This window comes from Herpailurus yagouaroundi, unplaced genomic scaffold, assembly GCF_014898765.1.
Source record: "Herpailurus yagouaroundi ecotype Mexico unplaced genomic scaffold, PumYag 159, whole genome shotgun sequence".
Classification (NCBI taxonomy): Eukaryota; Metazoa; Chordata; class Mammalia; order Carnivora; family Felidae; genus Herpailurus; species Herpailurus yagouaroundi.
The window spans coordinates 59,398,409-59,422,396 of record NW_024412400.1 but is presented as its reverse complement, the minus strand read 5'-3'; the positions used below and the strand labels follow the sequence as shown (position 1 = coordinate 59,422,396).

Below are 23,988 nucleotides of genomic sequence, written 5' to 3'. Positions count from 1 at the left end.
AAGGAAGAAGAAGGAAGAAGAAGGAAGAAGGAAGAAGAAGGAAGAAGAAGAAGAAGAAGAAGAAGAAGAAGAAGAAGGAGGAGGAGGAGGAGGAGGAGGAGGAGGAGGAGGAGGAGGAGGAGAAGTAGTTGTTTAGACAAGTTTCCTGAAGAACTCTCACCTCATGGGGCACTTGGGGTGGCTCAGTTGGTTAAGTGTCCAACTCTTGATTTCAGCTCAGGTCATGATTTCACAATTCGTGGGTTTGAGTCCTTTCTGGGGCTTTGTGCTGCCAGCCCAGAGCCCACTTGGGATTCTCTCCTTCTTTTTCTAGCCCTCCTATTATGTCTCTCTCTCTCAAAATAAGTAAATACACTTAAAAAAATATTACCTTACCTTCAATATTCCAGTTTTACTTTTTATGATCATCCTTTAGACTAGATGTTTCTTTCTTACCAGGCATCCACTTTCATAGCACATATCTAGCTATACTATATTATAATGGGCCTTTGCTTATTGCTAGTGCTGAAACCTCAGCCCATATGCTGCCTACCTTCAGTTACTACAGTTACTAATTATTCTCAAAGTTTGAAGATGATCTGCAGCTAAACATATCTCATTTAGCTAATGGTATTTATTTAACTGAAATGTAATCTGTTCCTTTTTATTAATGGTGAGTGAAAATAAACCTCCCTCTCTTTTTTTCCTTCCATAGGTGGTTTAGCCTATTGATATGGTTTGTTTTTTGAGCAAATTTGGTAACAGGATCATACAGTTTTTTACATGGCCTTTAGGATTCTTCTCTTTTCTTCCCTTCTTTTCTTTTCCTCTTCCTCTGATCTCTCTTTCTCTCATAAATATCTGTATTCCTATTTTTCTGTGAGGTTAAGAATATATTCCAATCCACTAGTTAGGAATGATAAGTAATAAAAATTTAATAACCAACTTGACCATGGACTGTATCCACACAGTAGATTTAGATGCAAGAAGTCATTGTTAATGAATTTCTGAATTACTGACAACTTCTGTGTTGTACTAATACAGTCCTGCCCTTCTGGGTACCCAGACTCTTGTCTAGAATAATGAACCTGTTGGAGTAAGGGGGAAACTTAACAAACCAATGAATCTAGAGACTTGTTTGTCCATAATTACTTCTCTCATCTCCACAATTTGCACTGGAAATGTCAAGAGATGGAAGGAAGCAAACAACAAAAGTGAACTAGGTTTAGATATTTGCATTAAATATAATTTAAATTGCAAATAATCTATTTATAAAAAACTCTCTATGCACAACTACATTATTATACACTACATATTGCTTTAGTAACTAATATTTTTGCCCTTATTGCCTACAAAGGGAGAACAGTACGACCATAAAAACCTTCCTAACAAACTGCAGTGAATCTAGATGAGGCCAAAAATGAACCTTGGAAAAGAGCTGAGTTTCAGTTTGTGAACAGGGCTTATGAGAAACTCAGAAAGTCGTGCATATTGTGACTCCTCATCAGCTGATGTAGGACTTGGACATTAAATGCATTATTACTTTAGACACTTAAAGAACTAATGTGAGTTTTCAAGTTTTTAACCTGAGAAGAGTATTATTTACAAGACTTTTTGTCATCTTAACACATGAGAATAAAGTTAATTCCTCTCTTCTAATACTGTGAAAATTAATATTTTATAACTGATATTAAATTCATCTAATTACATCCAAAGTTCTGAAGGCTAGTCACTTAGTTCTCATTTAAGCAAGGATTTATTGAACGTATAGTTTCTGTGCAGGCTTCTGATACATGCTGAATATGCAAAAATAAGTAAGATGTTATTTACTCTAAAGCTCAAAATATAGTTGTTATCTATATAATCTGGTACTGGTACTTTTACAGTGAGTTTCAATAGTATGATATAAATTATGTTTGTATATAAGTGATATTTGTTCAATTGTTTTTGGTACCTCTAATATTCGAGTTGCAGAATACACGCGCACGCACACACACACACACGGTCAGGAGTCAGATACATAGAAATATGCATGTTTGTGTGTTTGTATGCAAAGAAAAATTATTTAAATTATTCCATTTGTCTTTAAAGATTCATCTTGGAAACTTGTAGGAAACGATAAAGTTCAGTATAAGTTCTATAAAATTAATTGATCAACCTAGGATACAGCCTTATAGGTTAAAATGGAGGCAGTATGTTTGAATTATTGGGAATGCATTCACAAATTAATACTAAGTTGATTTAAGAGAATTCAGTGGATATTTAGTTGGTTATATGATTAAGAATATATGTTACAATTGGGGCACCTGGGTGGCTCAGTTGGTTGAGCGTCCGACTTCAGCTCAGGTCATGGTCTCTCAGTTCGTGAGTTTGAGCCCCGCGTCCCCGCGTTGGGCTCTGTGCTGACAGCTCAGAGCCTGGAGCTTGCTTCGGATTCTGTATCTCTCTCTCCCCCTCCCCTGCTCATGCTCTGCCTCTCTTTGTCTCTCAAAAATAAATAAATGTTAAAAAAAATTTTAAAGAATAAATGTTACTATTAATTTAATTAAAAAAGCTACTGTTTGGTCAGTTTTAAATATTGAATAGTTTTTAGCACACTTAAATGAAATAAATAATGGCACTTTGTCAAATTCATAAATATAGTCACAGAAAATGTCTCTAGAAGGAATAAAACTACTTCAAAATGTATTTAATGTCTATATTTATCGTAAGGAGTTGCCTGTATACAAAATGAAGCAAAGAATATGATCTTGAGAGAAACAGGATTTTATATATCCCTTGCTATGTACTAGCATCACTGTTTTACCTGTCTTCATATTTTTCTAAAACAGATTATATTATGAATTCATGTTCATCATTACATACTTATATATGAAGAGACAATTTGTTTACTATGTTAAATTGCTTTGTTTGCTCTTTACATAAATGTCAAAATAGAAGCAACTTGTGAAACTTTTCATTTTCTGCTACCACTACTAATCATGATATTATCTCCTTTTTAATTTCTTTTTGATCAGTTTTGCTCAATTGGTTCCTAATTTTTTTCTAAGAATAATAAATCTGCACATCTCACTTTTTAAATGAGATCTCCTAGGCACAAATTTATGCTATGTTATCAATTATGTTTATTTAAATGTTAAACTGTCATGGTAAAAAATAGTTTACGTGTAAGGCACATGTTAAAACTATCCCATAGACTCTTATAGTCATATAAGTCATCTTTGAAATATAATTTCCCATGTGGTGGTGGTTTTTAAATGTGAATATTTACTATAGTTAAAGACAAATGAGATAAACTACCATGATGTTGTGATGTTTCTTATTTTTTTCTTCATATTTATTTCCTAAATACTATGATTCAGCACAGTTTTAGGTTGTAAATAAATGATGGTTTGCATGGAGCTTACCCTCTGTCTTAGCCCATTCTTGCGATACCAAGATACCACAGATATGGTGCTTCTAAACAACAGCTCACACTTTTGGAGACTAGAAGTCAAATATTAAGTTACCAGCATGGTCAGCTTCTGGTGAAGACCCTCTTCCTAACTGATAGCCAGCTCCTTCTTGTTGTGTCCTCACATGGTGGAAGGGGCAAAGGATCTCTATGAAACCTTTTATATAAAGACACCAGTCCCATTCATGAGAGCCTGCATTTATGGCTGAAGCACTTCCCAAAGGCTCCAGCTTCTAAGACCATCACCTTATTTTGAGAACATGCAAACATTCAGACCATAGCACTCTGTAATGAGGAAAGAGGAAAATGTGCAGTTAAAATAAATTTTGAGAATTATTCAGCCATAAAAAAGAATGAAATCTTGCTATTTGCAATGACATGGATGGAGCTAGAGAGTATTATGAAAAGTGGAATAAGTCAGAGAAAGACAAATACCATAGGATTCACTCATATGTGGAATTTAAGAAACAAAACAAACGAACAAAGAGGGAAAAGAGAGGCGAATCAAGAAACAGACTCTTAACTGTAGAGAACAAAGTGATGGTTACCAGAAGGGAGGTGGGTGTGGGAATGGGTAAAATAGGTGATGAGGATTAAGGCATACACTTCCTGTGATGAGGATCAAGTGTTGTATGTGAGTGTTAAGTCACTATATTGTACTCCTGAAACTAATATTACACTGTATGTTAAGTAACCAGAATTTAAATAAAAACTTAAAAAGTAAATTTTGAAGTGTGAGGAAATCGAGACTGGCCATTTTAATGAGGTCATCAAGGAAGGCCTGTCTGACAAGATGGTAAAAGGAGCATTAGACCAAGGAGCTACAATATAGGAAGGGACAGGTGCTGTGTGTCCTATGAATTCATTTATTGCAAGGTGTATATTTTAAAATGTCATTTCTGCATTGAAATTTGGAAACTGAGTCAGAATATTGGTGTTCCTGGGGAATAGTACCTTCAAGAGCTTGTGAATCCATTTGTAAGACAGAGATTCCCTCAGTAAAATAAAGATTAGCCACTAAATTCCAACTGTCTACTTCCATTCTGTATTTGTATCTCAAATTTAACATGCAAAGAGCTGAATTCTCAATATTTTCCTCCAAATATGTTCTTCTTGCAGCAGTTTCTATCTCAGTAATGGCAACTCCATTCATCCTTCCAATTTTTCAGGCCAAAATCCTTGGTGTCATCCTTGACTGCTCTCTTTCTCTCTATACCTACTCCATTGGCAAATTGCAAGGGTGCTCTCTACCTTCAATACACTCAAGATATGACCACTTCTCTCAACTTCTACTACTACCTACCTGGTTCAAACAACCATCATCTCTCACCTAAATTATACAATGGTCTCCTAGGTGCTCTCTCTGATTCTGGCTTTGGATTCTCTGCAGTCTATTCCCAGAATTCCAGCCAGATAATCTTTTGAAAAATATAAGTGAGATCTTATCTCTTCTTTGTGCAAACCCTCCAATTACTTCTCCCACGGAGAGTAGACATAAAAAGCTTACAAGGACCTATAGTTCACTAATTAATGTGGTCTCCTGTTACCTCTCCAACTTCCCCTCAGACTACTCCCTCCCTGGCTGGCTCTACTCTAGCCCCACACTCTTACTCACTTTTCATGGAAAACTCCAGATGCTTATCTGTCTTGTAGCCTTTGCTTTCTAGCCCTTCTGTTGAAATGTTCTTCCTCCAAAAAATTGCATATCTCAGTTCTCTCCTTCTTCAAGTCTTTACTTAAAAGTTCCTTTCCTATCAAATATTGCAGCTTCCCTACCCTGAGGTATCCAAATCAAGGTTGATGGCTCAGGCCTTCAGACTTCCAAGTTAGCCCAAGATTTCTGACACTAGTTCCAAGTTCAAAGCCACCAGATCCACCCTCACTTCAGAATAGTGGGCTCTAAATTTTAAGTCTCTGTGAACTTCCTCAGATTTAATCATGCCCCAGAATGACTCACAGAACTCAGGAGAGTGCTATAATTACAACTGAAGTTTTTTTTCTTCAATATTTATGTGAAAGAGAGAGAGAGAGCGAGCAATCTTTTTTAAAAGATTTCTTTATTTATTTTGAGAGAGAGCAGGGGAGGGGCAGAGAGAGAGAGAGAGAGAGAGAGAGAGAGAGAGAGAGAGAGAGAATCCCAAGCAGGCTTTGTGCTGTCAGTTCAGATGAGGGACTCAATTTCACCAACTGTGAGATCATGACCTGAGCCGGAATCAAGAGTAGAAAACTTAACCGACTGAGTCACCAAGACGCTTCACAATTGCAGTTTTTATATAATAAAAGGATATATATCAGAACCAGTCAAAAGAAGAGATACATAAAACAGGATCTGGTACTGACAGGATTCCAAAGGCAAAGCTTCTGGGACCTCATAGATGCATTACCTTCATGGCATTAATTGTGGCAATGTGTACATGGAGTATCACAAGCCCAGGAAGGTCACCTGAGCTTAAGGTTCAGAGTGTTATTGTAATTTCATTATATAGGCATAGTTGACTAAATTATTAGCCACTGTGTTTGAACTCAATCTTCAGTCCTCTTCCTCTTCCTGGAGGTCAGGTTGATATTACCTAGCTCAAAGTCCCAACCCTCTAATCACATGGTTGGTCCTTCTGGAATGGCTGGTTCCTTCCATAAGATATCAGTGTGAACAGCCCCACCCTGAGTCAAGCCTTTAGCAAAAGCCATTGATGCCCACCATGAGTCGCCGTGTTAGCATAAACAGTTCGGTATGGTGCAAAATTCCAAACATTCAGAGGTTACCTCATAGGAACTATGGACCAAGGTCAATCAAATTCATTATTGCATATTCCTTCACCACTGCCCCCTCTCTAGAACTATTACTACCCAACATATTGTATTTTCCTTATTTATCTTGTTTATTGTCTATCTTCCTCAAAGAATGAATACTGCAAGGGGCAAGAGTTTTTATTTTTGTCTTTGTTGATTTTCTGTGACTTAAATAAACCTGAAATCGTATGCATTCAGTATTTGTTGAATGAATAGATGAATTTTTTTTGCTAAATTCAGATTCTCTAATAGCCCTTCTACTCTGTAAATTAATATACAATTTTATTCAAGTGTGACTTAACATAGAATATAAATCTATAAACATTTAAGAATTTATCCATTGTCATCTGTAGCCCTCTCACAGGAGTGGAATATTTCAGATGGCCTTTCAATTTACAACTACTAATCATGGCTTTATCTTACTAGAAATATATTCACTTTAAAATCATTGTATAGCTTTCTTAGATACCATTGTCTCAAAATTCTTAATCAAAAAGAATCTTAATTCTTATGTTAAGATTGATAGGCAATCCTGGGATTTATAATCCCAAGAAAACTTGATGCACAGAGCTGAATGCATACTTTGTCTTCATATCAGGCATCCTGAGTCAATTAAAGTCTTTTTTATAAGTCTATTCATAAAATAAGACATCAAATCTTCGCTCAAATATCAATGACAAGCAGGTAATTTCCTGAAATACAGATGTTAGGAAAATACTCTGCCTTTTTGGTTAAACAAGCTGTGTCTTAAAAATTTTCCAACCTACATAAGAGGAAAAGTGTAATGAATGATATTTAGACCGCTTCTGTATACCACAAAGTAGGGGGAAAAAAATCTCATAGTAAAAACAGAGCAGAGATTTCTCTATTTTATAAAAAAAAAATTTAGGTATTAGCACTTTGAAGTCTCTATTTTGTGACAAGAACAGGAAATATTTTTAAAAAACAGCAAAGCCAAGATGTTTAAATATATCTTATAGTTTTGAGACTAAAATTATATAGTGTTTCAGAATTGTGTATCTGGAAAATACGTTGTGTTTCATAAAGTCTTTAATTGATGCAGATAGAAAGTGAATTATATCTCTTGTTAAGTTTTAAATTCTTTGAAGATTTCTTCAAATTATACAGTAAAATGCTCCATCGCTTCAATAGCTATTTCAATCACTTTTTGAAAACTATATCTGCATCCATAGACAAAGGAATTTTATTATCTCTGAATTGCATTCTGGAATTTCATGAGTTATTTCATAGGACAAAGTTTGTCAAATGAACACGGGCAGTGCCAATAGTGCTTTGCTCTTGAACTCAAGTACAAGTCAGCTCACTTTAAGTCACCATTTGCAGCAGCCAGAAATGAATGAGCAGTTAAAATCGTGCCATAAGTTAATTAGAGTGGAATTAGAAGGAAAGTGGGCAATTTAGGAACATAAGAATTGCTGTACCGAATCAGACCAATGGTTCTCCTGGTTTAATATCCAGCCTCCAGCAGCTGTACTTGTTAGCTTCTAAAGCTTTAAAAGAAAGGGAAGAGACTACATAATTCACCTAGACAAGTGTGCCATCTGTGATCCAGAGAAATTTTCTTCATGACCTCTCTCAAATAATACCCTAAAGCAGGAGGTTTCAATCCTGTTATGATATTGGTTTAGCTTGAATAGCTCTGGTTATTAATAATTCTTTTTAACCATCCAATTCCTACATAAAATCAACTAGTCCATCAAGAAGCTATTTATCTCCAAAGCTCCTGAATTCATGGTTGAATATGTCTACTTTTATGATAAAATATGAATTTATGGTGCTTATTCGATACAAGTTCTTGATGGCAAAATGTGCCTGTAGATAACCACGCTGAATGAATGCCTGCTTCTCTTTCCAAAATCTACTGAGTTCACAGGCTTTTGGAAAACAAAACAAAACAAAACAAAACAACAAAAAAAAAAACCTTGTATCTGCTGTCACTACTCCGAACTTTCTATCCATACCAATCTACAGAACTATTAGAATGACAAAGAAATTTGTGCATTGAATTTTTAGAAAAGTTCAACTAGAGTTTTTCTTACATAATTTTACTTAAGCTAGACTCTAGGAGAAAGGAATGAATTACTTATCCTTATCACTTTAGTCTTCTGTTTATGATAGAAATACCTGTGACTATAGGTTCTTGATTATTCTGGATAACTTCCAGGTCAGTATTTCTAAAATGTTATGTTCAAAATAAGCCATTTAGTCAAAAATCCCTTAAGAATAATAAATGCCTGAAGTTGTACTTCAAACCATTTTCCTAGGCTGTCAGATGTTAATGCAATAACACTGATATCCTGAAGCTGTAACTCTAATAGGGTGTCCTTTATCCTATATTCCAAGAAAACTAGTTTTTTCATTGTTATTTGACCTAACATGAACACTCATTATTTATACTTATGTTAATTGTTTTCCCCTTCTCTAGTTTTTCCAACTTCTCTTTCTGGATCAGTTCTTTATTTGCTCTTCTTATGTCAGTTAGAATCTCCTTCCTTCAGGCAATTTTCTTGCAAACATGTAGTGATTGTTCCCTCTTCTGACAATTTGTGTCCCTTTGTTTATGTTTGGTTTAGGCTACCATATATTGATTCTTTGTTTTCACGAATGTTCTTCCTTGCACATATGTACATATGTTTCCCATATTTGTTTGTATTTCTAGATCTTAGAGCAGAGTCTAATTCATAATCATAGCATAAAAGTTCATTAAAGGGAAATCTAGGGACTCACCAGTGGCTATTTGGAGTCTCAAAATGTTTACTCTTTGAATTTGTGTTTGTGTGATCTAGGTAAGAACATATTATTGAGTGCTACAAAGGTGCAAATAAACCCCAAACTATAACTTTCTAAAAAATAGAGGGGTGCCTGTGTGGCTCATTCCGTTGAGTGCCCCACTTCAGCTCAGGTCATGATCTCATGGTTCGTGGGTTTGAGCCCCGCATTGGGCTCTGTGCTGACAGCTCAGAGCCTGGAGTCCGTTTCAGATTCTGTGTCTCCCTCTCTCTCTGCCTCTCCCCCACTCATGCTCTGTCTCTCAAAAATGAATGTTAAAAAACATTTAAAATTTTTTTCTAAAAAATAGAGACAAGTGTTATTGATTTAAAAATCACAATGAAAGATATAGGAAATATCAGCACAAAAGGAGAATATAAAAAAGAGAATTGGAATTGACCTAGACCCATGCTATCAGGAAATGAAGGGATTCCAAGCAGAGTAGCTGTGACAAGGGCAAGGAAGTGAAATAGAGGAGGGAATTACTAAGGAACTGTCCCTAATTCCTGTTGGTTGCCTTATGCAGAGACTATCTGAAAATAAGCTTGGAAATATGGGTGGCACCATATTAATTAAATTTATCTGAACCCACAGTGAATCACTGACACAATTTTTAATCAGTGAGCAGATCTATAAGAATGTAAGATCAACTTAAAAGTGAGACTGGGGCACCTTGGTGGCTCAGTCAGTTAAGGATTTGACTTTTGATTTTGGCTCAGGTCATGATCTCAGGGTTCATGGCTTTGAATCCCTCATCAGGGACTCTGCACTGACAGTGCAAAACCTACTTGGGATTTTCTGTCTCCCTCTTTCTCTGCCTCTCCCCCCGCCTCTCTCTCTCTCAAAAGAAATAAATGAACCTTTATCTTTAAAAGTGAGACTGAAGGCAGTTTCCTATAGTAATGAAGTTATTGCATAATAAGATGTGTAATCAGTCACAAACTCAGACAGTAATGACAGGAACAAATAGAACAACATAGATGCAAGATATTGAGAAAATGGTATTAATCTTCATTGTGAAAAGATTGGATCTGAGGTAAAGGAATAAAAGGAAACAAAAAGAATACTGACCCTTCAAGCTTGTTTAAGCTTGTCTATTCCTGAAATAGAAAAAAAAAATTTTTTTCTTCCTTGTATGTTAAGCCAAAATGCATGGAAAAAGTTTTTCTTTAAATTTTAATTCCTACACTTTTAACTAATTTAATGCTTCAAGTTACTGAAAACATTCTACCCAGTTCATTTTTACTTGACCTCATCAAAACAAATCCACATTTTTTCTGACTTTTTAAAAGCTCTTGTTGGTTTTTGAGAACAATATTCTAACAATGATTTTAGTAGAACTATACTGTGTCTCTTTAATTTTTTAGAAATCCAAATGGAACCCAGAACAACAGCACACGATGGCCTGCCTTCAGAAGCACCGATCAAAAATATTTAACCTTGAATGCAGAGTCACCAAAAATATACACTAAACTACGTGCTCAACAATGCCGATTCTGGACACTATTTTTTCCCAAAGTCTTGGAAATGACAGGTATGTGCTTTTTAGTAGTTGGTCAAGTAATTGATTGTGGATTATGTAAAAGGGAGAAAAGGTAGACTATCCAAGGCACAGTGATGGTATTAATTTGTGATTTTACAATTACTTGATTCCAGTGAGTAGATAATTTTAACAACTTTCTTCCAGCAAGTTTAGATGTGTTTTGAGGTCTTACTATATGAGTAGCACTTTAGTAGTAAAGAAAACTAAAATAGAAATTCTCCCGTAGAGGAACATAAAACGTGGTAGTGGAACTAAAATAGGGCACTGCTTGCTAACACATTAGTTAGTCTATGTGTAACTAATTAATGGATAAATGAACAAATGAATATATAAAGAAGGCAATGTATAGAACTAAAAATATAATTAATAAAATATAGAATGAAATATAATTTATACTCAAAGAGAGGTAAAAACAAATTTATTGATAAACAGAACTCTTGATTTCTAAGGGGGGAAAAAACCCTCCAGAATTAAATGTTTAAAAGCAGACTCCAAACATTTCTAAATATTCTGAGGTTAGAGATATTTATCTTGAACACATACATGTATTCCATAATACAATAAACAAACAATAATTTAGTTAATCTTTAAGAAAGGATTCCATAAGCTTATACAAGGAAGTGCTAGGAAAACTGGTCCATATTATTATGTTATTTCAAAACTCATCAGTAAGAAGATATTTAAATCAACTCGAGCAATCAGCTTGAATGATCGCCTCTTCTGTGAGGAAAATGACATGTGTATCTCACTCACTTGCTGGTTTTAAAACGCCCAGCTGTTTCTAACCCATGTGACTCCTCAGGTCTTTATTTTTCAAGTAAAAGTAATTGACTTTCAACCATCAGACATATTGCTGCCCCATTCCTTTAGACTTTACCACTCTGTTCATCATAATACTCTGCAATTTTCAGGCTGTGTTAGATACCGCAATATAGTAGCTGTTTTGGTTTAATGTTTAGAGAGGTTGGGGGTTAGTTTCAGGCAAATATGGGCATCTCAGAGCTATATTTGATTGTTTAATATGTGTTTTAATTATCAGACATTACTCACCAAAATTATAATTATGTACTCCATCTGTTTGGGAGATGTTTCTGATATACCCGTGCTCTGTGTATTACTAAATGTTCTGTGACATAATATATATCCAGAGATGGGTTTCTGCATCCCTTGGCAAACCTACAGTGCTGCCCTTGTGTCCTCCGGGTGTGAATAACAATGAGGTAACATGTTTAAACTGCCAAGAGACCAAAAGAGGTACCATTTAACATATCACAGATGGCACATTCTTAATCTTTACTTAAAATATTTTTAAATGAGAAGGTTGTACTTGAGGGACAATGAAAGGGGAGTGGGGAGGATTTTCAATGACCAACTTATCATAAGCCAAATTGACTTGTTCTGGTTTGAGCTTGTGCAGCCTATTGTAATTTATTTGTTGACAAAATAAAACTTCAGTATCAACAATTTTTGAAGATGTACTTCAAAATCTCTATCTTTAAATAGTGAATTGTCATAAAGCAGATTGAATAAACAAACTGTTAAGTTTTTGGCTAGCTGCCACTCCTTCCTATCCAGTGCTGAACCACTCCCTAGTTGAGCAACACTGAGCTGTTTGGAAATACCATACCTTGCTCTGGGTTTGTACAGTGCTTTGGAATAGTTCCAAAGTGTCTTTAAAAAACACAATTTTATACTTTAGCATTTTTCAGATAATTCTCCCCAAAAAGTTATATTCAATATATTTTATAAAATTTAAAGTAAATGCATGATATGATTGTTGTAAAATCAATGTCTTCATTAATAATCAACAACTTTTTTTACATTTAAACAAAACCAGTTTGAAGTTACATGTTTTTAGGTTTTATAAATAAATAATGTAGGGGGATTAAAAAGATTAAGAAAACAGGTTCTTACCATATTTTGTGTATTTCAAGTTGCAAAACCTCATACATTTCAATCTTTGATATTTTGCAAATTGGGGTTATTCAGATGACTTGTGCTGAAGTTTCTATGGCAATATTATTAAATGCGCACACACACACACATGCACACGCACACACACACACACACACACACACACACACACACACACACCAGCTCTACACATAAAGGAAAAAAAAAACTAACTGGATTTCTTAAAAGGAGAAATATTCACCTCACTCAAGATGGAAACCCAATGAGCTTTATAAGTACCACTTGAGCAGTAGTTTACTTTTGAGCAATAAATGTTCTCAAATAAAATGATCCTTAAGATTTGTTTAAACACATGAATTCTAGCACTTAACTTTCAGACTATACTTCAGCATATGCCTGTGCTATTATTGCATGCACCTGCAAGAAATAAAATGTGCAGTATTTGTTTCAGATGTTATCAACAATTTTCACTCAAAATGTAACTGCACAGTACTTCATAATTGTTTGAAAAATAAAGAAAAGGAAGTAGAGAAATGATCCATTCAATGTCAATAAGATACCAATATTTTTCACTAAAAGTGAAAGAGTAAATTTACCTAAAGGAAAAACCACTTTGACCTTCAAATCTTCCCAATGAAGAAAAGCGTTAGATCTAGTGTTGTTTTCCTTTGTTGCATTTTAAAAATACAGACATACATAGAAGATATTGCCATTTGGTTTCAGACCACCACCATAAAGTGAATATCACAATAAAGCAAGTCAACGAACTTTTTGGTTTCCAAGTGCACATAAAAGTTATATTTACACTATACTGAAGTCCATTAAGTAGTAGACATAGTAGCATTGTGTCTAAAAAAATAGTGAACACATCTTAATTTAAAAATACTTTATTGCTGGGGTGTCTGGGTGGCTCAGTCAGTTAAGCGTCCGACTTCAGGATTCTGTCTCCACCTCTCTCTCTGCCCCTCCTCTGTTGGTTCTCTCTCTCTCTCTCTCAAATATAAATAAACATTTAAAAAATTGAAATAAAAATACTTTATTGCTAAAAACACTATCATCTGAGCTACTTGATAGCATTTGACCCACAGTAGAACTTTCAAAATTGGGGTCAATCCTCTCAAACCCTGCTGCTGCTTTATCAACTAAATTTATGTAATGTCTAAATTCTTTGTTGTCATTTCAACAATCTTCACAGCATCTTCATCAGGAGTAGATTCCAGTTCAGGAAATGACTTTCTTTGTTCATCCATAAGAAGCAACTCCCCATCCTTTACAGTTTTATCATGAGATTGCAGCAATTCAAATAGAATAATAATGAAAAGTTTGAACTATTGCAAGAAGAACCAAAACATGACATAGAGACATGAAGTGAGCAAATACTGTTGGGAAAATTGTGTGGATAGACTAACTTGATACAAGGTTGCCATAAACTTTAAATTTGTAAAAACGCAGTATCTGCAAAGCACAATAAAGTAAAGTGCAATAAAATAGGTATGCCTGTAAGTGATGTCTTCATAAAGCCTAGCCTGAGCTTATGGTAATTCACTCTGTAGTATTAGTATAGATATAGTTCACTCTAATCCCACACTCAGAATTATAACAGGAAAATAAATGTGTTTCTGATCTGTCTCATAAAGAATTATGCATTCCTTGGTAATTTTAGTAATTGATTAACAAATAGGAAAATAAGTAATGGGGACAAGAGAGATTTTCAATGAAATCTCAAAGTACATGAATCACTTTTTTTATTATAATGATGAGAACAATTCAATATCCATTTTAATCTTTTCTTCTAACTTTACCTCCATTTATAATTTTGAGTCAACTCACCTCTCCTGTATTCCTTCTTACCTCCTTCAACTTGATTAAATAGACTCCACTCTGGTGAAATATGCTCACTCTTTTTTAATTGGCAAGACAAAAAGTAGCTTTATTAGTATTACTCTTTCTGTAAGGAAGAAAGCCTGACTCTTTCTTTTTCCAAGTGAGACAACAATGTGGACAAATCAAAGAGCATGAAAGTCCTGAAAAAGTTGTGTCAATATATTTATGAACTACTGGTATTGATCTAGCTGTACATGGATTCAATAGAGAACAAAGTTAAGAATAAATTTTTGTAATAGGGCAGTAAATTCATTTTTGGAGCTCCCAATAGCTGTATCGAGCTTGATTTTATAATGTACATACCAGCTGATTTATCCTTCACAGTAACACTGCACAATAGTGAACACCAACCCCATTTACAGTTGGAAAACTAATTTGAAAAGTTAAGAATTCTTGCTATGTCAGAAATATAATAAGTGGTCAAGCTGGAATTTAACCCACATCAGTCCAAAGCCTAAATAATGTATTTTATTTCACATTATAGTACCTTGTTAACTACAAGATGATACATCTACATCTCACAGATGATCAATCTATAGCCACTTAAGTACTATTCCAGTTTGGAGGAACAGGAGAAGTAAGAGGAAGAAAAAGAACTAATTTTGGTTTGATTTATGTCATGGATTCAAAATTTTTGTTATCTTTTTACTAAGGTGTATTCAGTTCTTCTGAGTTGTATTAGAAAAAAATCAAATGTTTCATATTTTATTGTCTTAGTCAATGTTCAGTATTATTAAAGAAAAAAATTTTAAGGTTTACAATGCATTTGTGCACTAAAAAGCAAAGTATAGTGTTTGATTATGATACATAAGGAAATAAGTTTACATTTATATGAATTAATGGATTTGGCATCATTCTATGTACAAGAAAAAAAATTAAATCTAACACTTTTTTTCTGAGTATTAAAATTCATGGTGTAAGTGCTAGATTACCAATCATTTATTTCTTTTTTTTTCATTTATTTCTTATAACAAAAATTTTGTTCTTTCTGAACTTTAGAGCCCTTATTTTGCATAACACTTAAAACAGCATTTAATTATAAAAAATATCATAGGAGTGGATCATTTGGCATGATATTTAATGTCTTTCACATCTAATGTTTTTTTAGAAAAGTTCTATTATTCACAAAATAATTACAGTCATTGACCTTTTAAAAGCCATTTTTAAAATGGGAAATTTTTGTATGTATTCTCAAATATTTATCCAAAGTCCAAGCATTATGAACATTTCAAACTTAAATATATCTTAAATTACAGGGGATATTTCAGTAGCTGTGTAAATGTTTTAAATATTTTGATTTTCATATAAACTAAAAATAAATCACTGAATGTGCTCCATTGTTAACAGTATGAATGAAACAAAGACATATTTTCATGTATAATGTAGTGAGATCATATGAACTGCCTTCTCCAAATTAATATCTTACAAAGTTATAATTAATTTCAAAAATTCCTAACTGAAAAGTATATAATTAAAACACTGTCAGTCTTTATTCTCAAGGTAACTGAAATAACTCAAAATGCTGTTTTTAATTCAATGACTATAGCACAGCATTCTAAGAGTTTAAAAAGTAAAACAACAAATGTGTAAAATACTTAGAGATTTAAATAACTTAAACAATCTTCTAGCTTTATCATATATATTAATATTAGGAGGGGCTTCTGGGTGTCTCAGTAGGTTAGACATCTGACTTTGGCTCAGGTCATATCTCAAGGTTCATGAGTTTGAGCCCCACATCAGGCTCTGTGTTGACAGCTCTGAGCCTTGAGCCTGCTTCAGATTCTGTGTCTCCGTCTCTCTCTGCCCCTCACCCACTCACACTCCTTCTCTCTCTCTCTCTCAAAAATAAATAAACATTAAAAATTTTTAGTATTAGGAACATATATACATAATTTCAGAAGTTTGTGTTCAAGAGTTTCTATTGCTCACAAACTTTATTCTTTAATGTAATAGATTTTCAAATAAATCAAGGTTTCAAGGTGCCTGTAGTACACATAGACTGTTTTTGGTTCATTGCCTCACATTATTTCTGACATAAACACTCCTTTCTCCTGACACATGCATACACTTTGCAAGCTACTGAAGAGCAGAGATTTTCTTAGTCATCTTTCTAATTTGTAAAGCAATTAATAAACTGCTTTCATGTAGTAGTTTCAATAAGCTGCTTTCAATGAGTAGGCATTGTTTGGAATTAAAATAACTCATATAGGGTGAGTATAAAATCTTCATGGAATGTCAATTACAAAGTTACCCTTATGCATTAATAAATATATATAAATATTTTCATCAGAAATAATAGTCTGTTGTATCATACATAAATGAAATGCATTAAATGAGATTTCTGTTATGCAGAGGGGTTCAAAAAAAGATAACATCTATATATCTTCTTAGAAACTAAATATATGTTATGTAATATAATTTGACATAGTATATCAATTCATGTTCACATTTTTATGATATATTCAATTCACATATATATTATTTGCATTTCCATGTAAAGTATAAAATTTTATTAAAGCTTTTCAGGTAGCGAAAGAAGCTGATAATAAATAATGAAAAGTAAAAAATTACTGCACAGTGTACTTGGAGAAAATAGCGTCTATAATCAAAATTATTTTTCAATTAATGTAAACAGATTAAAATTTAGATTAATACAACTTATTCCATGTTTTACAGGAAATATTGATGAAGCAGAACGAGAATGGAGAGCAGGATTCTATCGCTGGAACAATTACATGATGGACTGGAAAAATCAATTTAATGATTATACCAGCAAGAAAGAAAGCTGTGCAGGTCTCTAATTAATAGTTTTACCCTTTATAGAATGTTCATTTTCCTATAGATCAAGGTAAAAATATCACTAGCTCTCTTACACACCATGTAAGAAAGCTATTATACTGCTGAAACAAAAATGCCAGAAGGATAATATCGATTCCTCACATCTTTCACTTAGTATTATACCTAGCATTTCAAAACCCAAATGGCTAGAATATGTTTAATTAAATTTCACAATATAAAGTTTGACAATTAATTTTATGCATATTAAAATGATTTGTAGCTTCAAATTCTCTTTCCTGAATAACCTTAAGAATTTTTTCTCTCAAAAAATACCTGTATTCTACTTTTAGTTGCATATGTATGTTTATGGCCACTCATAAAAAAAGGTATCTTTTTAAAATGAACTAGGTTTTGAGGGGCACCTAAGTGGCTCAGTCAGTTAAGCATCTGGGTTAGGAGAATTCTTGCCTGGACCCAGAAATATTAGGATTTTCAAAAGGAAATTGTTTAATTCCAGGAAAGAAATTGTTGTACTTTCTGTAGACAAATGATATTATTATTATAATTTAAAAAATTACAAAACTGCATTTACTAACTGGCATGGCAACTAAAGACATCCATGAATAAATTAATCGAGTAGTTCAGTAAAGAGGAGAAGTCAGAGATTTTAAGTTCCAGAAAAGGGCACTGCAAGTTGATTGTGTTAATTAAGCATTGAAAACTGACACCCAGGATAGGACAAAGTGAGTTCGTAGATCTGTAGACTGTTAGTTAAAGCATGTCCCATTGTTCATTGGCCATAAGGATGTTCATAGTTAGAGACAGTGTGGTTTTGCCATCCTCACTCAAGGTCATTCAGAGTTCAGGCTACCTTATCATCTTCAGTTGGTTAGAGGGAGTCATTATACAAGTCAAGTCAGTTTTGATAATCACTTCAGTGCTGCTGTAAATGGATATTTTTGCTTTATAGTTCTTCCTTCATCCTGTGATGGAAGGAAGGAAGGAAAGGAAAGGAAGGAAGGAAAAAATACCACAAATAATAGGTGAATGAGCAGGCATTTCATTCCACACCACCATCTTTGTTTTGGGTGCCATTCTTCCAGGATCCATTATGTTTTTCTGAATCATTTGAGCCTCCTTTCGATGTAGAACCCTCTGAGATATGAAATGAGATGATGCCTGTTCAACATCATTAAAGACCCTTTAAAGATATTCTTGATGAGACCAATAATTAGGAAAACATGATTATGTTTATAGAATACCTGTAACCTGCCTTAAATGACATGCTCCAGTCATCTGAAAAGATCACGTGGATCACTTTGTCCTACCTTGGACAATCAATTGATTTGTTCTTGAATTTTATTGACACAAGCCTTGGCTTACTCTGAAACTTTTACCTAAACGCAACAAGGAGAGTCAACCAGCACATAAACTCCTTCGTGTTTGCTCTGTAAATAAACTATTATGAATCCACTGTGTCTAGCACCATTGCCGGAAGTTAGGTTAAGGCTTTTGGAGAAAACACTGTGTAGCAGCGTCTATACAATTTCTCTTACTATGAATGCCATTTAAAAGGCAGTTTCAGTGCAGTATTTTAATCCAGGGACCCCAAGCCAAGGGAGAAACTTCTGCATAAAATAATGGAAACTAATACTTCTGAATAGATCTTGCAGATTTACATTTCAGCAGGCTCATAGATGAAAAAAGTTTTGATTGTCTCAGATACTAACAGTACAGAAGTATTAAAACCTCAAAATGGCATAAACCCTTCCCAGAAGCAGAGTATGGGGAGATATTAGCATAAATTCACAAAGCCATGGAGGTTATCACCTAATTCTGGTAAAATTTTAAGGTACATTTTTCAAAAGTATGAGGAAAATTATGTCTAAGGTCACAACTGAACAACTGGAATTATTCCAACCAGTATCACAAGACTCAGCTTGATCAATTATTTAAGTGAAAACATTATTATTTCTTGTGGTGTGGAACTCTCTACAAGATTTTGCATTATAAGGTTTATTGCAAATTGATCATCATTTATGGTTTGGTATCCATGTAATACGTATAAGGATTAAGGTAACAAGTCACATACCTTAAAAAAATACCATTATAACTGATTTTGTTTCTCAAGTAAGTTGGCTGCTGAACATTATTAGCATGAAGGCAAGGTAATTAGTTTCTGACCAATCAGAAATTAAATTTCATGGATAAATCTTAACATAGTTGCAGCTGTGACATTTTTAGCAGAATATTCAAATAAATGGGACCTTCCTGACATTGCTAAAGAAAGAGGACAGACTCATCAGCTAGTAAAATTCTTGTTGTGCCTGTAGCCTTACTGAATTGAGCAAAAGTATTCTCTTTGCAAAGAGTTTGTTTTAAAATGAGGATGGTAAGAGCGGCGCTTGGGTGTCTCAGTTGGTTATGTGTCCAACTTTGGCTCGGGTCATGATTTCATGGATCGTGAGTTCGAGCTCCTTGTCGGGCTCTGTGCTGGCAGCTCAGAGCCTGGAGCCTGCTTTGGATTCTGTGTCTCCCTCTCTCTCTGCCCCAGTACCACTCACACTCTTTCTCTGTCTCTCTCAAAAATAAACATTTAAAAAATTTTTAAATGAGGATTGTAAGAAAAATAAGGCATATGTATTTTTAAACCAAACATACTTAATGTAAATGTAAACCAGCAATGCTATTTATCAATACAATCTCGGTAGAAACTTGAGACTGTTAAAGAACAAAGTGAACACCAGATTTTAAAATACACACACACAGGTAGGTACACACATACACACATACAGGACTATTCTATTCATGTCCAGCAGGTGGTCACATTGAAGAATTCCCTGAACAGTCCCAAGATAGGAGAAAAACAGGAGGTTTGGAATACAGACAGTCTCCTACTTATGATGGTTTGACTTACAATATTTTGACTTTACAATGGTATGAAACCAATAGGAATTAAGGAGAAACTGTACCTCAAATTTTGAATTTTGATATATTTTCCCAGGCTAGCAGTATCTGTACAATGCTGTTTTGTGATGCTGGACAGTGGCAGCAACCCGCAGGTCCCAGTAGGCTCCACAATCAGGAGGGTGAACATTTACAAAAATTCTGTACCCAGCCATTCTGTTTTTCACTTGCAGTACAGTATTCAATAAATTACATGAGATATTCAACACTTTATTATAAAATAAGCTTTATGTTATGGAGTGCATGGGTGGCTCAGTCAGGGACTGACTCTTGATTTCGGCTCAGGTCATGGTCTCATGGGTTTGAGCCCCACATTGGGATCTGTGCTGGGGGCACAGGGCTTGCTTGGGATTCTCTCTCTTCCTCTCCTCTTCCTCAAAATAAATAAATAAATACACACAGAAAATAAGCTTTCTGTTAGACAATTATAGTCAACTGTAGGCCAATGTAAATGCTCTGAGCACATTTAAGATGACCTAGACTAAGCTAGGTCAATAAATTAAGTGTTTTAAATACATTTTTGACTTATGATATTTTCAACTTAAAATGGGTTTACTGGGATGTAACCCCATGCATGGTAAGTCATGGAAGATCAGTGTTAGAAAAGAAGAGTGCATGGTGGTCATATGATGGCCATCTAATTATGCATTAGACACTAATGTGAAATGTATATTTTGTTAATACATATTTATTGTGTATTAATATACAATTATAAAAATATTATGAAATTATATAATAGACAATATATCTTATATTAGGACCAATTCTGATGAAACACAATAGTCACTTTGACATACCATTGACAAGAGCTACTGTAATTGTAAAATATTTTACTTATAAATTTATTGAAGAGACTCATAACAGACAAATTATATTGTCAAATACTTTGTGAAGGATGTTGTCAATCAAAATGCAGGAAGGGCATTACAGGTTGTAGGGCATAGAAAAAGTAAAACTTTTATATAGCCAAGCCACAAATCTAATTCTATATCCCAATGTGAACAACATCTAAAATTACAATTTTCCTGAAAAGAAAGAAAGAAAAGGAAGGAACAAGGAAGGAAGGAGGTTAGGAAGGCAGGAAGGCAGGAAGGCAGGAAGGAAGGCAGGAAGGAAGGAAAGAAAGAAGGAAGGAAAGAAGGAAGGAGAAAAGGAAGGAATTCCTCAATTAGGCCATAGCTTCCATGAGTTTAGCTTACCTTGTTCTGTCTTATCCTTGGTCCAAAATCTCACCATTAGAGTTACCAATCAATGAGATAATAAAGCAATAGAAGTGGCACAGTTATATTAGAGGTGAATTTTAACACCAATAGCCATACACACCTAACACAAAACTTACTTACCTCACCAAAGAAGTCTGGTTTCTTCTCTATGCATTGTCCATTTTCATAGGACTTTACAATTTACAAACCTACTTTAACCCTTTACAATTGCCCTGAATGTTGGAAAACCTGAATTCCCAAGGCAATTAACTGCCAATATCTTGATGTTATGAGATTCATCACTGGATTCCCAACTAGGAACTGCATGCACAATGCCACCACACTGTGTGGTGCTTGTTGACTCAGTGGATAAATGAAAGGATAAGAAACAGTGGAGGTGATGGGTCCCTGGGTGGCTCGGATGGTTAAACGTCCAACTCTTGATTTCTGTTCAGGTCATAATCTCACGATTAATGGGATCGAAGCCTGCATCATCAGGCAGACAGTGTGAAGCCTGCTTGAGATTCTCACTCTCTACCTATCTCTCTATCTCTCCCTCACTTGTGCTCTTTCACTCTAAAAACAAGTTAATTTCTGTTACTTAAAAAAATTAATATTTATTTATTTTTGAAGGAGAGAGAGGCAGAGTATGAGCAGGAGAGGGGCAGAGAGAGACGGAGACACAGAATCTCAAGCAGGCTCAAGGCTCCAAGCTGTCAGCACAGAGCCTAACATAGGGCTCAAACTCACGAACCATGAGATCCTGACCTGAGCCGAAGTCGGCCACTTAACTGACTGAGCCACCCAGGTGCCCCTCAAAATGAATAAATAAATTTTTTAAGGAGCATCTGGGTGGCCCAGTCAGTTGAACATCCCCACTTCCACTCAGGTCATGATCTCTGAGTTTGTGAGTTCGAGCCCCAAGTCCAGCTCTGTGCTGACAGCTCCAAGCCTGGAGCTTGCTTTGAATTCTGTGTCTCCTTCTCTCTCTGCCCTTCCCTTGCTCATGCTCTATCGCTCACTCTCGAAAATAAATAAACATTAAAAAAAGACTAAAATAAATAAATAAATAAATAAATAAATAAATAAATAAATAAATAATTTTTTTTTTTTTAAATGGAAGAAGAGAAGGAGGAGTATGACAGCCTCCATTTGTAATCAAATTTATCCAAATGATCTATCACTTGAGCGTTTCAGGCTGGAAGAAGTGTGAGATAAGAAATTGGAGATAGATAGCTAGATAGATAAATTTTTTAGATAATTTTACATTGATATAGGGATGTTTAACTCAGCAGTTTTCAACCTATATCCTCAACAACATGTTAGAATTCCTGGCTCTATGACTGTTGCCTGAACCTACCAGACCAACTGAACTAGAATCACTGAGAGTAGAGTCTAGATATCTATCTATATATATATTTTTTTAGTTTATCAGATGATTCTAATATTATCAGGCTGAGATACACTGATTTATTTTTTTCTATGATAACACTGTTTGTCTTGACAGGTTTAAGGATGATACTTTCTCTAGAGAAAAAAATCATAGGTCTTAGATCAATAATTCCCAAGCTTTGTTACATATTAGAATTATCTCAAAAGTTATTTTGAAAAACTCCTAATATCTATATCACAGCCAATACCAATACTAATTAAATCACAATGTGAGGGTCAGAGCCAGGTACCAGCATTTCTTAATGGTTCCTGATTGGTCCTAATATGCATTAAAGGCTGGGAACTAATGGCCCATTCTAGATGGTCAATTTAAAGAACAGGGAGAGTATTCATATTGTGTTAATACTCAGAAGCAGAAAATATAAAACTTGCAATTTAATGTGACAAAGAAGTGTATTCATTACTGATATCTGAGAAACTAATAGTTTTTCTTTGAACAAGGAACTGTAACAGAGATGACTGAATATGTGGAATAAATTTGGGGTGCATACTTTCTTCCTTTACACTAGAAATCATGTTTACCAATAAATATAGGATTGGGTAGAGATATGTTTGAAAAATAAGATGGGCAATTGAAATATATATAATATTTTATGGTGGTGTGTAATAGCAGTTATTACAGAAGATCATTGTTTGCATTGAGGCAACCCACATTGGCTCACTTGATAATAATTGAATATAATAATTTAGATTCAAGATAAGGAATCAGAATTTTAATTCTCATTTTCTAGTGTCCTTTTCACTTAAAAAGTGTTTTGACAGTCTTGAGAATTCTCAGAAATGCAAGTAGGTTTTCATTCTTGCCAGACTCATAAAGAGATGTTGTTAGGATTAAATACTTAATGATTATTAAACTAGGTAGGTGAGTATTAAGAGTTGTTTTTCATCTCAGAAGAATTAGCAGAAGCCTCTTGCTTGAGGCAATTACTGTATTACCTTGTTTCTCTGAAGCGAGACCTTCCATTCTAATTATTTTGATTTCTGTTAATAATTTAGGGAGAAGGGGGGGAACTTATTAAAAATGTCTCTGGAGAATAAACTATAAAAATGTATTTAATAATGTTAAGCATTCTAAAATCCTTAAAAATGAATATGCCAGAAAATGATATCTATTATCTATCTATCATCTATTTGTATCATCTCTCTAAAATTGCCACTCCCAATTTTAGCAAACATGGGCAGTGGTGACCAGTGGAATGGAACTAATAAATCTCATCTAACTTGAAATATAAATT

General features: G+C 34.3%; 1 protein-coding gene across 1 annotated transcript in view; it reads left to right on the top strand.

The window, feature by feature from the left end:
- BCHE (butyrylcholinesterase) overlaps nucleotides 1-18,344 on the top strand; it is a 62,155-nt gene extending 43,811 nt beyond the window's left edge. Inside the window, exons 3-4 of the mRNA XM_040480669.1 lie at nucleotides 10,381-10,547; nucleotides 17,031-18,344. Coding sequence (XP_040336603.1) covers nucleotides 10,381-10,547; nucleotides 17,031-17,155 — 292 coding nt within the window. The 3' untranslated portion in view covers nucleotides 17,156-18,344. The remainder of the gene's footprint in view (nucleotides 1-10,380; nucleotides 10,548-17,030) is intronic.
- Nucleotides 18,345-23,988: the final 5,644 nt, after the last annotated feature.